Here is a 15,975-nt window from a genome sequence, read left to right on the forward strand (position 1 = left end):
GCGGGCAAGATGCTGGCCTGGCTGGAGCGAGGAGACCAGGGACACAGATGGGTGCCAGGACTAACCACTGATGAGGGAGTGAGAATATCTTACCCACAGGACATTGCAGATGCTTTTGCGAGTCACTTGGAGGGAGTATATTCCTCCTCTACCACCTACACATCGGAAGACTCCAGACAATTATTGATGGATAGTAACCTGCCTTCCCTGTCAGCAACCGAAAAGGCTGATCTGGAAGCGGATATTACAAATGAGGAACTCTGTGAAGCCATTTATAGCATTCACTCAGGGAAAGCGATGGGGCCAAACGGTATCCCCATTAGTTTCTCAAATCCGTGGCGATGGATGTGGCCCCCCACCTCAATCTTATGTACTCTGAGAGCCTGGAGAAGGGCATATTGCCACCAGACCAAAGACTAACCTCTATAGTGGTCATACGAAAACCCGGGAAGGTGGCAGATTGCTGCGGGTCGTTTAGACCTATTTCGCTCATAAACGCAGAAGCCAAGATCCTGGCGAAACTGTTGGCCTCCTGCTTGAATGCTGTGTTGCCCTACCTGGTCCACGCAGATCAATCTGGATTTGTGCCCGGTCGGAACACGGCATTGAATATTCGCAGGGTGAATAATGTGCTTACGAGACACCCCTGCCTGGAGGAGGACGCAGTGATAATGACCCTGGATGTCTCTATGGCATTTGATTCAGTAGAATGGCTATATCTCCTCAAAGTACTCGCACGCTTTGGTTTTGGCCCAAGATGTATAGCCTGGGTCCTTTTGTTGTATACTGACCTGCAGGGGCAGGTGCGGGTGAATAACCATACCTCTAGGGAATTCCAGTTGTGCAGAGGAACTAGACAGGGCTGCCCTCTATCCCCCTTGCTTTTCGCGCTTGTGCTAGAACCTTTAGTCGCATGGGTAAGACGAGACATCACTCTGCAGGGGTTAAAATAGGACGACGACATAGAGGACAGAATATCATTATACGCAGACGACATCCTCATTTATTTGGCTTCCCCATACGCCTCGATCCACACTATACTCAATATTTTTACTAATTCTGGAAAATATTCCGGCTATGCCATTAATTGGGCAAAATCCATACTCTATATTCTCCATGGCCCTACGCCTCGACTACCTAAAGGATGTAACATAGAAGTAACTAGGGATGGCTTCATGTACTTGGGAATCTTCATCACCCCAGAACCTTTCATAACAAGAATCTGGCTGCCCCTCTGCAGAGATTCAGGGAAGATGTCAGGCACTGGTGATCATTGCCGCTGTCGTTATTGGGGTGTGGTCCTGTTTAAAATGTTAGCACTACCACGGTTCCTTTACTCACTCAATAACTGCCCATATCCCATCACGGACTTCTATTTTCTTAGTGTGGAGGCGGAGGTTCGGACTCTGTTGTGGGATGGAGGGATGCCTTGTATTGCCCTAGGTAAATTGACAAAGAGCTTGTACGATGGGGGCATTGCACTCCCAGATTTGCGTCTTTATTACTGGGCTTCACAATTAGTGGCAACCAACCACTGGCTGCACAGTCCCCCGTCGAATCCGGCATACCACCTTGAATGGTATCAGACTGGCCGGGAGGGGTATTTAGGAGCCTTATATACCAAACCCCGCAAGGGGAGATTTCTTGGTCCAATGGCTCACACGGTCTCTGTCTGGCGGTTGGCTTATAAACGATTGGGTTGGCAGGGAAAGCTGACTAAGTCCACTCCTCTATGGTCCTCTCTACAGCTGGGGTTATTGTGCTATCAGGTAGGATTCGACAGGGATCTCAATCAATCAATCAATCAGAGTACTTATAAAGCGCACTACATACGCGTGAGGGTCTCAAGGCGCTGAGGGGAGGGGTGCAGCTACTGCTCGAAGAGCCAGGTCTTGAAAGTCTTCTGAAGGTGAGCAGGTCTTGGGTCTGCCTTAGGTGGAAAGGGAGGGTGTTCCAGGTCTTGGCTGCGAGGAAGGAGAAGGATCTGCTGCCGTAGGTTGTTCGATGGATGCGGGGTACAGCGGCGAGAGCGAGGCCGGCCGAACAGAGCTGGCGGGCGGGGGTGTAGAAGCTGAGTCGGCTCCACGGTTGGGGTCCTTTTACACAAAGGGAAATTAATCACATTCAAAGAACTACAAGCGAAACATGAACCGGCAGCCAAGGAGATTTTCAGGTCCCCACAAATCCTTTCATGCCCTTAACACAGCACTAACAGACCTGACTACTGTCCCGGACTCGTCCCCTCTGGAAGACCGACTCCTCTGAGTCCCTTCCTACTAAGGCCATTTCCCTCACTTACCGTAAACTGTATAATAACCTCCGAGATCCCTTTGCTCACTCTTAGGGACAGGTGGCAATCAGATTTAGGACAGCTTGACGACGAGTACTGGGAGGCGGCTCTGTCAACTAGGGAAACCGCAATTAACCAACACTTCAGATTGGTTCAACTTAAGGTCCTATATAGGACATATTTTACTGGGGGTAACGCTAGCTAAGTTGGGGACACGACAGGATGCGCTCTGTCTGCGTGGCTGTCACCAAATTGCCCACATTTTATCATGTATTATGGGATTTCCCCTACATAAGACACATCTGGGAACAGGCCACAAACAAGATGCAGGACGCACTAGTAAAATAGTTTGTGCTGACACCCCCCTGGGAATCCTGAACGTTTGGGAAGCAACTGATCTCACAAACATTGAACAGCAATTCACCACCCTGGGGTACACCCTGGTTAAGAGAGCCATTGCTATGAAATGGGGGGCTGCCGACAAGCCGTTGGTGATTGGCTGGGTGGCGGATATGGATAAATGTATGGTCGTTGAAATAGAAGTTTATAAAGCCAGAGGATGTCCTAAGAAGTGGGATCAAAAGTGGGGGGCCTGGAATGCCTATCTGGGAGAACTCTGCACTTCACCAACTGTGGAACTTGAAATGTCACAACGAAACTTACGACACTGTTATGACTGATTGTATTGTTGTCTATACAATTGCATATTTTTTCCTTCCAATGATAGTGTATATTATTAGGGCCTGTATATGGCGAAAGTTTATTTTCAATAAAAAAAATTCAACCAAAAAAAAAATTTGTTTTCGCAATACAAGTTATCAAAAGGTTTCTAGAGGGATCAAAATATTAGCTCCACCCAGATGTGCACCAATGCCCATCGAACTTCGTCCCGATGCTGACACAGCCAATGAAGGCGGCTTTTAAACCACTACAGAAGACCGAACTAAGGGTCTTAACCCTAAAGACCACTTACCAATTTGCTGGCACTCCGCTACTCAGGGTGAGGTAACTGCGAGTGCTAACCACCCCTGAACCTTACCTACAAGGACAGAGTAGTCATGCCAACTAATCCATGCCGCCCTACCAAAGTTCATATCACAGTTCCACATGAATCAAGTAATTCAGCTACCAGGTTTCTTCCAACAACCAAAAATGCAGTCGAAAAAACTCTGCATAATCTGAATGTGTGGTGGGTTGTAATGTACTACCTTGTATCCTTTGCAAATTCAGACAGAGGCTCACCGGCAAGAAAAGGCACCATTCCAAGAAAGATAAAGTAATCCAGATATGCTGCCAAAAAGCAGACTTGCAACTAGAAGCAAGATCTAAAGCGCTTTACACAAGTAAAAAAGGGAGCCAACTTTGCCTTTATAGCAAGCATTCTAATAAACAACATATGTACCGCAGCCACTTGGTCTTCCATTCACACCTTCACCAAATACAACTGTGTAGACATTCAAGTGAACAAAGAGTCACAGGTAGGACAAATAAATCAGAAGCATTTTTCGGCAAGTTCAACCTTATTTTAACTCAACATCCAAGGGTACCACTACAAAATCAATGCACACCATGTGAATCCAGAAAAGAGTCATGCTGCAAATGAAATGATAACTTACCTGTTGGAGTAGTTTTGCTGCTTGAAGAACTTTCTAAAATCACATGCGACCCACCCACCTCCTCAATAAATGAGATGCAACAAAGCTAAGAAGAGACACTGATACTTTTCAAGTACGACAGGAAGCCAATAAGGACAATCTGAAGATGATGACAACACATGGCTTCTGGGGCACACGTCTGACATAACAAGGGGGCGAACCTAGCACTAAATTGTAACACGAAATGTCCAGCAAAGAAGGAATATGAGGACTAAGAAAAGGTTCCAGGCCCAAACACTAGATATCAAAATAATGTACAGCATGTGAATCCTGAAAATTCTTCAAGCTACAAAACTATTCCTACTGCGAAGTAGCTATTTCAATAAGTGGAAAAGGATTTGGTGCTGGTCGATCAGGAGACTTCTGATGGTCAATGGGGGGTATACATCGGCAGAAACATTAGTTAAGATGTGGCAAGTAGAGAAAAATTCTCAAAAAGTAAGCATAGCAAGAAGCCAGAATCCAACAGGTAGAAGATGGGCAATGGTGTGCATTTAGTGGTGCTTTTAACTCATGGATACTGTGCCTAAAATATGTTGGAGAAGCAGAGCATGTGTTCTAAGCTGTCAAACACTTCACTGAATGTTAATTTTCTGTATTAATGTAATTTTGTGATCAAGTATAGTTAACTATATTTAAGCCAAAATATAAGTATACTTTTCATTGAGTTCCATCTCTTTTAAACTTTAACTACTTCCTTTTTCAGATAGCTTTAAAGTGTGCTGACATTTCAAACCCATGCCGGACTTGGGAAATAAGCAAGCAGTGGAGTGATAAAGTAACAGAGGAGTTCTTCAACCAAGGCACGTACATATAGAGCAATACAAAAGATGACAAAGTAATTTATAATGCTTTCAGCTTGTCACATTGTCTTATGCAAAGGAAGCCAAATTGTAGATTTTAGCCTCATCCTACTTACTCCTTCTTTGAGGTGCATCTTTCTCTGTCCCTCCCCTCCCCTCCATTATCCTTAATCCTTCACATTTAGAACTAATAGCATAATACTGAATAGTATTATGACTTGGCAGTTGCATAGCACACGGGCAGACACCAATGCACCATGCCATTCAACGGTCTCCTGCAGCAAACTGACCCAATTTAATCATGGATACTAAAAATGAACTTTACTTTTCGGGAGTCAGGTACAAGAGCCGTAGATCTGGTAGACTTGGGCAGGTCTTTCCCTTTTGACAGCTTCAGGACCATGCTGGGAATGTCCTGTAATATGGTTAGCATCTGTCCTTCGGTGTTTGTCTGTGCTATGCTGGTTTAAAGATTAAGATTATCTGCTGGGCCTTGGAATTGCAGTGCTGCTTCCTTTCTTGGATTATCTGTGTTTCCTCTTCCTTTCTCACATAACACTAATTTGCTTTTTTGTAACGTTTTCTCCCAGATAAGATGATGAGATGCTATTTGATTAGGGGGTCGGGCAGTGACAGCTGGTCCTGAAGATATTTGGTTGGGCGGCAAAGGGGGAAGGGGCAGAGCATAAAAACATTAAAATATATATATTAAAAAAAGACTGCCCTGGCGCTGCACTGTCTTCCTCCTCTCCTGATCTTCAGACTGATGGACACTCCATCTCTCCTCAATGAATCTTTATTCTATTGGAGATGGGGCAAGGTTAAAATAAAGAAGTGGTGTGTGTCTGGAAGGGCTACTATTCTATAGCACCTACTATGAGAACGTGAGTGGTCAACATGTTTTAGCCCTTAGTGTGTCCCGTCGGGTTGGAGGGCTTTCTTCAGGCCCATATTATGGCATGTAACTATTTGGTGACATGCTTGGGTAAGCTTTGCACTTACCCTTCTTCTTAGTGAGCTAATGGTCTATAGTACCTATAACTTGTTCAACGTAATTGTTTCCAAGGGGGACAAGTGGAGATCAATGCTCATTGTCTCGGAGTCGGGGTCACAACTTGTGCTCGCTCCGTCTTCTTTGCCCCTTAGACACACACAGAGTGCCCCCTCTGACTGTGTGTGAAGGTGGGTGAGCTGTTGACCTGTGTTAGAGCTGGCGTCTTTAGGCGTGATTTCCCATGTCTTTTTGCCTTCCAACCTCCTGTTTTGACTTTAATGCTGAACTTCATTTTTGCTTTTTTTAGGACTCTGGGCACTTTTTCACTGCTGACCAGTGCTCAAGTGCATGTGATCTGTGTTTAAAATGTAATGGCATTATAGTGCAGGCCTAATGCTGGGATTTACCTATGTACGGGTGCAAAAAGCAATCTGTGATATTTAGTCAGAATTCCAGTCCGAACTGCGTAGTCTGCGGGCACTGCTGGCGGGGGAGGAACGAGGGGGTCTGATCGGTCTGATCACAAAGTTCTACAACGCCTCTCTTAGGGAGACTGAGCTAGCGGAGTCCCCCTCATATATCAGATGGGCGGCGGTAGTGGGTACCTCTATGACACTGGTTGAATGGAAATTCTGTTGTGAATTGACAGGATGGCTAACAATGAATTGTAATCTCTGAATCATCCATTTCAAATATTTGCATCAACTCGATTATACCCCGCTTCAGTTACGACGTTTTGGGCTCCGAGAAAGTGCGCGCTGTGTGCGTTGTCGACATGATGATGCAGATTTCCTACACCTAGCCTGGCACTTTGCAGGAATCGCTGAATTTTGGGCAAGGGTCACACAAGTGCTTACGGAAGTTGTATTGGAACTGGTTACATATTTACCCGCTGTGTGTCTGTTGGGGTGGGTTCATAAGCTTAAACCTTGTAACAGGAGATTGATTGCCATCTCCACGTTGTTCGCTAAACGAGCGGTTGTGCAGAGGTGGGGGGCTAAAGCTGTTCCAACAGTGAAACAGTGGATCCCTGACTTGTTTGTACTGTAGAGACCAGTTGGACACCTATGCGGAGGAACTGCCGGATGCATCTCGCCCAAAGGATTTCTGGGCTCCCCTTACAGTGTATTTACTAAGCAGGCCAGACCTATGTTGAGTTACTGTACACAATGCTAGGCTGTATGTGGAGGGCGAAGAGACTGTTAAAATTTATGTTGCATGTCATTTTGAAAGCCTATTTAGGACTTATTGTAATGCTATGCTAAGTGCCGAGGGGGTGATGGGAGGAGGGTTTGTCTATGTTGGATTGTGTTTTATAAAAGGATAACGGCTTGTATTGATATCCTTTGTAGGGTGAAATGATACAGAAATACTACACCTCATGTTGGGGTGACTTCTAGTGTGCTTCTTACAAGTTGATCAATAAAGATATTTAAACAATGTAATGGCATTTGTTTTCTACTTGATTGCCATATTTGATTTACTAGTAAGCCCCTACTACAGTGCACTCCATGGGCCCAGGGCCTGCAAATCAATTGCTAATAGTGGGTCTACAACATTGATTGTGCCACCCACATGAGTAGCCCTTCAAACCTGTCTAAGCTGACACAACAGAGCTTGTGTGTGCAGTTTTAAACTGCTATGTTGACCTGGGAAGTTCTCCTACTTGCCAGGCCCAAACTTACCTTTTATTACATGTGAGGTACACCTAAAGTAGGCCCTGGGTAGCCCCATGGGCAGGGAGCAGTGTATTTAAAAGGTAAGACGTACTTTGGAGTTTCGCATGTCCTGGTAGTATAAACTGCAAAATGTGTTTTTCACTACAGCAAGGCCTATCTCTCCCATAGGCTGTCATTGGAGCTGCCTTTCAACACTTTTTCCAATTGGGAAAAGATAGTAAGAGTACGTTTGGTGTCTCCGAATTCACAATAAATAAAGTCATATTTTATTTAAATTGTTTTTTTTAATTTTAGGCCTGAGAATGCCATTTTCAGAAAGTTGCCATTTTCTTACTTTAACCATTTTAAACCTCTGCCTGTCCCTAAAATACACATCTGGATTGAGTGATATCTGGGCTTTATGCATTCCATCTAGACAGACACAAAGGTAGCTGAGGTGCGTCCTAGACATTCTGATGGCCCATCACCAGGCTGATGTCTTTTTGAGCTAGTGAGAGTTAGGAGCTGACATTTGTACCTTAATGGGGCTGTGCCTTTCCCTACACAGAGCTGCATACAACCCTTTTTGTGTGTTTGGAGCCAGGGCCAGGAAGGGACAGATTGTATGCTCTACAAAGACCTTTCTTTGAAGTCTCCCTACTTCAAAGGATAACATGGATATCAGTACTGGACCTCTTACACAATATACTCCGAACACTAATGGACTGAGGAGATTCTGCCAGGAAGAGCTGTTGTGCTGCCAGGAGGGACTGCCACTTTGCTGCTTGTTTTCCTGTGGTGGCTTGCTTCCTCTTGCCTGGGAGTGAGAGGCCTGGACTTTACTCTCTACATAATGCATCTCTAAAGGTTCTGCAAATGTTTGACTCCTGTTCCCGAAGTCCCAGGTATATCAGACTTCACCTGCTTTTTGCTACCAGCACCTGGGCTCCTCTGCTGTGAGTCCTGCTCTGCCAATTGGTGCCAAATCCAGTCCTGGGCCATTGCAAGTGAGTGTTTTGTGCTGCAACCCAGGAAACCAACAATTATACACCAAAGCATCGATTGGAACTGGTGCCTTGCCTGCAAAATCAACCCATTGCCACTGCCACCACCAAAGCTGTGGACGGTGCTCGTCTAAGTGTGCGATGGAACAACCTCTACTTACAAAGCTGCCCCGACTTTGCCAATGTAGTGCCTCTGAATTATTGCTGCTGTGTGAGTCTTGGACAACGCATCACTGATGTCTGCGATGCCCCGTCCCCAGTACGGTCAGTGGGTCTGCATGGCTCCTGCATCTGGCCCGCGCTCCATTATGATCAGACTAAATATTTGGTTTGTCCTGGTCAAGCGTGACCAGATCGCCTCAGCCACAGTTATTGGCTTCTGAGCACTGCTTTTTGATTTAATCTTGAAAAATGTATATCTTGACTTGTGCATGTTGGATTTTTGTTGCTTTTGGTTTTGTTTTAAATACTGGCTATTTTTCCAAACTGGTGTGGAGTACTTTTGTGTTGTTTTCACTGTGTTTGTGTGTGTACACAAATACTTTATGCATTGCCTAGTTTAGACTGCACTGTGTTATGCTACCACAGGGTGAGAACAGGTAAACCTTCAGTCTGTACTACACTTAACCTGGCTAGGGTTGTGGTTCCTGCTGGGACAGAGTGCATACCTCTGCCAACCCGAAAACCAATTTCTAACACCCTGCATTTCTGGAAACTGTTCGAGAATAGTATCACTTTTTTATGCTGCGCTGATATGGGGTTGGTCATATCCAGTATTGGGGTATCTTTCATAGTTTCACATGCCTGAATCATTCCACGTCGCCGAGGCGGGAGTCCCACAGTAAAGGAAATAGCAGTGCCAAAGGTAAATAACAGTAGTAGGCCCTAAAGAAAAAGGCCTGAGGCTTAACTCTTAGTAGCCTATCTACAACTTTATGCTAAAAGAACCAAACTTTTGATACAACCAATCAGCTGTCCGCACCCTCTAGAACCCTCTCTGCAGAGCCAGTTCTCCTCAGATTTTCACTGCACGTCGTGTGGAAGGGAGTCTCCCTGAGTGCCAGCTCAGTTTTTTCTTCAACGATGTCTGATAAGAAGGCCTTGTTCAAGCCCTGAAGAACCTGCGACATGAGAAGAGTCCATGTTGATGATCAACATAAGGACTGTATCTACTGCCTCTACCCAAAGCATGAGGCAAAAGATTGTAAAATCTGCCGCACCTTCCCTTCTAAGACTCTGAGGGATAGGCAGGCAAGAGTCCTATTGTGGCTTAAATGCTCCTCCGCTGAAGAGGATGACCGAGCCTCAACGTCTAGTAAGAGAGCCAGATCTCAGGACAGTTCTTCTAGTGAGGGGAGAAAACATCTAAAGTCCTCCCACTCTACTTCTGGCCCTCTTCAGAGGTCTCCTCCTACGTCCCCTGGGCCTTCAAAGTCTCCACAGACTTCTGCTCTCAAGGACTCTCACAAACAATCTTCAAAAACAGTGAGTAAAAGCCTTTCAAAATCTCTGGCTTTTCCTCCATTGTCGACAGTTTCTGTCACTTCTTCTGCTTCTTCGTCGACGGAGACTATAACTACTTCGATAATCACATCTCCTATTTTGTCAACAAGGTTTGTGTGACTTCTAAGAACAGCGTCAACGAAGAATCGGCAACGAATGCCCCATTGACGAAGTCTTTATCGAAGCCTATGTCGACGAAGCCTGCATAGTCGACGAGGGACGTACCGTCGACGAAGACACAGGTACCTTCTACGCCATTGACGACTGCTTCATTGACGACTGCCCCGTCGACGAAGACCTCTAGTCCGTTGACGATCGTCTCGTCGAGCCCGTCGACGATGATTCCGTCGACGATGATTCCGTCGACGACCATCCCGTCGACTGCGAGCCAGTCGCCGACGATTCCACCGACAACAATGACAAAGAGCCCGTTGACTAGCAGTCCATCGATGGAGATCCCGTCGACGACCATGCTATCTACAATGCTGTCTACAATGCTATTACCGGCTACAGCTAAGGTTTTAGTTGCAGCACCAACTTACTCAACTCCTGTTCCATCTAGGAGTTTTCAACTGAAGACATTTCAAAGATATGAATATTGTACTATTTCGCCTCTTACTCCGTCGCATCTTTTAGATACATATGCATAAGAAGAGGATGACGATTATGAGGATAAAGAAGGACCTTTTGGAATAGCTCACCATCCTTCTGAGCTGCATATAAAGTGTCAAGATGAAGAGGAAGAAGAGGGTTTCAGTGAGCATTATTACCAGGAGGACATTGTGGTTCCACACCATAAGGTGTATCAAACACAAGTTCATCAGTCTGACACCAGCCATCTGCCTCCTAATCTGATCCAGGATTTACAAGCCATGCTTGCAGATTATAGACCGCGATTTCCACTTCAGCAGGTGATCCCTACACCTCCTCCTGTGGCAGTTACAGACCCTTTACCTCCACCTGAGGCTCCAATACTGATGCCTCCACATACAGAGCCTTCAGAGGAACGTCCACCTTTGCAACCTCCTCAGGATCCAGACACATCCTCTGAAGAGGAAGCTGAAGAAGGAGAAATGTGGATCCATGGGACTCTTATATTATCCCTATGCCTTCGCCACCTATTCTCCAACCATCTGATTCGCCACCAGAAGATATAGGGGGTTTTCACAATCTCATACAGAGGGCTGCTGCCAGATTTCAGCTCCCGGTTACCGTGGAAACCACAGAATGTTTCCTTCAGGATTTTAAAGAAGAGTCTAGGCAGGTCACCAGGGCCGTACCTATAATTGACTACATGTGGAATGAAGACGTCAAGATCATGAAAAACCCTGCATCTGTACCTGCGGTGCTTCCATGAATAGACAAGAAATATTGGGAACCCAGCTACTAGCTCATCTTGTCTCATTGGTCACCCTAAACAGATTAGTCATCTCCCAGGCTGCCCAACAAAGGTCTACGAATCCGGCAACACCAATTACTACACCGCCGGACAAGGAAGGACGTAGATTAGACCTCATTAGGAAAAAGTTTTCAAGTATGGCAGCTGCTTTCATCAGAGCTGCTAACTCCCTGTCCATCATGGGGCGCTATGACCGCCAAATGTGGTCAGATATGGCTGGCTGGATTGATTGATCTCATTCCTGAAGACAAAAGGCAGGAAGCACGGAAGATCGTGTTGGAGGGTGATCGCGCTGCATCCGAAACGATTGACGGCGCACTGGACATCGTAAATATGAACTTTAGACAGCTAGCTGGAGCTGTAGTTCTCAGGCGTCCAGGTTGGCTTAAAGTTCCACCTTCAGACCAGAAGTCCAGACGAAGATATTGGACATGCCTTACGATGGAGAATCATTGCTTGGCAAGCACATTGATGAGGCCTTACAAGCAATTAAAACCGATACGGACACAGCAAAATCTTTGGGTTTCCCACAATATAAACGTGGAACATTCAGAGGCGCTAAGGGGCGTGGTTATTCCTCGAGAGGAGGTTACCAACAGCAGAACAAGCAGTATCAGCCCCAATACAGGCAGAATTATCAATCATCGTATCGCCAATCCAATACGGCTAGTTTCTCTCGCCAGGGAGGTCGAAAGCGATCCCAGAACCAAGGGCGAGACTCTAGCAGGAAGCAGTGATCTCAGCAGGACGCCATTCACACCTTCGTCCCTTCCAGTGGGCGCGAAGATTTCAACATTTGTGGACAGGTGGCGAGAAATTACCACCGATCAGTGGACCCCCTCCCCCTCATCTTCACTTATTGTTCAAAGAAGCTTGTACAATGCTCCTCAAGAATGCCATAGACGGTCCCAGTACATCAGAGACGAACAGGTTTCTATTCTCGTTTTTTCCTGATCAAAAAGAAATCAGAGGAATGGCGACTGATCCTGGATCTTCGCAACCTGAACAGATTACTTCCACATCCCAATCCATTCCAAACATCGCAAGTATCTCTGCTTTACTGTGGGTGGCATCCACTATCAGTTCAAAGTGCTCCCGTTTGGACTGAAATCTGCTCCAAGGATCTTCACAAAGTGCCTAGCTTCTATGGCGGCAGCATTGCGGTCCTGGAGAATCAAAGTATTCCTGTACTTGGACGATTGGCTAATCAAAGGTCCTTCGGAGCAATCGGTCAGGACTTCCATTGCAACTCTCTGGGGCTAACTGAACAAAAGCAAATCCCAGTTAAGTCCGATGCAAGTTCTTCCTTTCCTTGGGGCTCGGCTGGACGCGGTTCAGTGCAAAGCATTCTTGTCACAAGAAAGACATCTTAGTCTTCAGAAGCTAGCACTTCGGGTCTCAAAAAGAAAGTCCGTTTCGGTCCCCATGTTCGCCTCTCTCCTGGGGATGTGCTCTTCGGCCATAAACCTCGTCCCTTTGGCAAGACTCAGAATGAAACCTCTACAGGAGAAACTGCACCTTCAGTGGCAGCAAGTTGTAGGTTTATTTATTTATTTATTTATTTGCTGGTTTATATAGCGCTTCAATCGACTCCAACTGGAGTATCTCTGCGCTTGTGGAGCCGGTAATAACAGAGGTGGTAAATGAGTGAAAGGAAACTAGATCTCATTTCTGAACAGTGCAGTTTTCAGGAGTTTCCGAAATTTAAGGTGTTCTTTACATTGTCTTAGAGATAGAGGAAGGTTCCTTCAGCGACATCATCAAGGTCACACCACCCATGGTAAACGCTCTCGAATGGTGGTCACAGAGAGTCAATTTGGCACAAGGTCACACGTTTCTACAAGAGGTTCCGGATTTTGTTCTGACCACAGATACCTCCATGGAAGGATGGGGAGGTCATCTCCAAGATTTGCAGATACAAGGCAAATGGTCACAACAGTATAAACAACAACATATCAACAGCCTAGAATTGCGAGCAATTTTTCTATCCCTGCAAGCTTTCCTTCCAAGGATTGCCGGCTCATCAGTGCTGGTTCGGACAGACAATACCACCAGCATGTTTTATGAGAACAAGCAAGGAGGGACAAGATCGGCAACTCTGTCAAGAGAGACTCAAGAGTTGTGGGAATGGTTGACGCTACTCAACATAACACTCAAGGTGGAGCATGTCAGAGGCCTCAACAACACACTGGTGGACACACTCAGCAGGTCCCTTTCAGACTGTCATGAGTGGGAACTAGAACAAACTCAAGTCAGCAGGATATTCCAGACTTGGGGCAAACCGACGTTGGACTGGTTTGCAACGAAACACAACAAGAAATGCCGATATTACGCCAGCAGATATCCGCAACAGGGGTCAAGAGGGAATGCCCTGTCCATGCGATGGTCAGAGATTTGTGCCTACGCTTTTCCCCCAATACCTCTAATCCCGAGAGTGTTAAGCAAGATAAAATCGGAAAGCTGCTCTCATCCTGATTGCACCCAGATGACCACGTCAGTACTGGTTTCAAGAGGTTCTATTGCTGTCCCAGGACCAGCTGATCCGTCTTCTTCCAACAGCCACAATGCTCTCGAGGAACAACGTACAGGTGATTCACCCAGATCCTCAGTCTTTAAATTTACACGCATGGCTCCTGATTTGCTACAGTTCAAGGACCTCAACATAACTCAGGATTGTTGTGACATCTTAGCTAAAGCACATTTAAGACTTCTCTTCCTAATTGGAAGAGGCTTTGCTGTTGGTGTGAGAATAACAAGGTTCATCCGACAGAAGCTCCTGCAGAACAAATTCTTCCCTATCTACTGCATCTAGCGAGATCTGGACTCACTTGTTCATCGGTTAAAGTCCATTTAGCTGCACTATCCAGATTCAGAAAAAGTGCTGCACGGCCTTCCTTATGTTCATCTTCATTAATTAAACAATTCATGAGAGGTCTGTTCAGGGAATTTCTTCCGGTGTTACCCCCTCCTCCGGAATGGGAGCTTAACACAGTCCTCACACAATTGATGAAACATTCATTTGAGCCCATCCACAAAGCCAAGCTCCGATTTCTCACATGGAAAGTCGCTTTACTTCTAGCTATAACATCTGCCAGAAGAGTAAGTGAAATTCAGGCCTTTACAATAAATGAACCATTTTTACATTTCTCTCAGGATTACGTGACTATAAGAACGAATCCTACATTTATACCTAAGGTACGACACAGTTTCACCTCAATGAGCCAATAAAGTTGCTGACTTTCTTTCCAAATCCATCTACACCAGCAGAAAGAGCTTTACGTTCTCTTGACATCAAAAGATGCTTAAAATTCTATCGACAAAGAACAAGCACATTTAAAAAATCTGACCAATTATTTGTGGCCTACGGTCAAGCCACTTTGGGAACTGCAGTCACAAAGGCCACGATTGCCCGTTGGATAGCGTCTACTATCCATTTCTGTCATGACAAGGCTAACAAGCCATTGCAAAGGAAGGTCAAGGCCCACTCTACAAGAACTGTGGCAGCGCAACAGCTTTATTCGCTGTAGTGACGCTAGAAAATATCTGTCGTGCTGTGACATGGAAAAATGTCCACACCTTCACCAGACATTACTGTCTTCAATCTGCATGTCAAGAGGATTCGGCAGTTGGACAGGCTGTCCTACGCCATCTTTTTCTGTGACACCACTCTCAGGTACCCTTTACTTTTTAAAATATTATTTATCATTGTCTTTATTCATGTGTGTGTGTGTGTGTGTGTGTGTGTGTATATATATATATATATTTTTTTTTTCATCCTGAAAAGAGAAAGGGATAAGTAATGTATTAAGTCATATTATGGGAGAAAAGAAATAGGAATAATTTATTAAATTAGTACTATGCATTATGTTTATGCGAATTATCCCTTGATTTGTTCAAAGTCAGTATTTACTGTGGAAATTCTCAGTCTGTTGTCACATGTTTTTAAATGGCCAGCACTAGAGCACTTTATTTGAAATACGCCTTAATAACCACATGAATTGTATTAGTAGTAATACACTATAAGATGGCCGCTGCGAATGCAATCTAGGCACTGAGCACCATTTTCTATGTTGATGAATGTAAAACATATCGTGGCTTTAAATGGCGTCACTATGTGCACACAAACTGACACTGACGAAGCTTTTTAGCGAAACGCGTCTGTTAGGGGTGAGGGGTTTGTAATAAAACAACTTGGAAAACGGATACCTGTGTGCTTGCCATCTTTCAGCCCGAATTGGGAGTGGAAAAGTGTTCGAATATATATATATATATATATATATATATATATATACATATATCACACTGGATGGCTCGTTTTTCTCCCCAGCCGGCGCTGCAAATGTGGTCGCGGTATTCCTGCGGACGAGCCCGCCCGCTAAATTATTCAAACCAAGGATTCCTTCATCAAAGGATATCGTGGAGTCGCGACAAAATCCAAGGATAATCCACCAGGTTACTTGAAATCCGTTTTTATTTTCAATCCGTTTGTGTCAAAATAAGGCAAAAACCAACGCGTTTCGACAGCCTCCGCTGTCTTGGTCACGGTTAGTTTGAAAACAGTGTTGCCACAAACTTATACACTTAGTTCAGTGTAAAAGGAACACACAATCACTCCCCTAGGGGCGTCGCCACCCATCACATGATCATTATGTCACAATAATTCACTCAT

General features: G+C 45.2%; 1 protein-coding gene across 3 annotated transcripts in view; it reads left to right on the top strand.

Moving 5' to 3' along the window:
- The window catches only part of PDE7A (phosphodiesterase 7A), a 1,945,501-nt gene that overhangs the window by 1,511,138 nt on the left and 418,388 nt on the right, over positions 1-15,975 (top strand). For all 3 annotated transcript variants that reach the window (XM_078687235.1, XM_078687233.1, XM_078687234.1), the window contains one exon: positions 4,652-4,748. In XM_078687235.1, coding sequence (XP_078543361.1) covers positions 4,652-4,748 — 97 coding nt within the window. The remainder of the gene's footprint in view (positions 1-4,651; positions 4,749-15,975) is intronic.

The sequence above is a fragment of the Lissotriton helveticus genome, chromosome 4_1 (assembly GCF_964261635.1).
Source record: "Lissotriton helveticus chromosome 4_1, aLisHel1.1, whole genome shotgun sequence".
Lineage (NCBI taxonomy): Eukaryota > Metazoa > Chordata > Amphibia > Caudata > Salamandridae > Lissotriton > Lissotriton helveticus.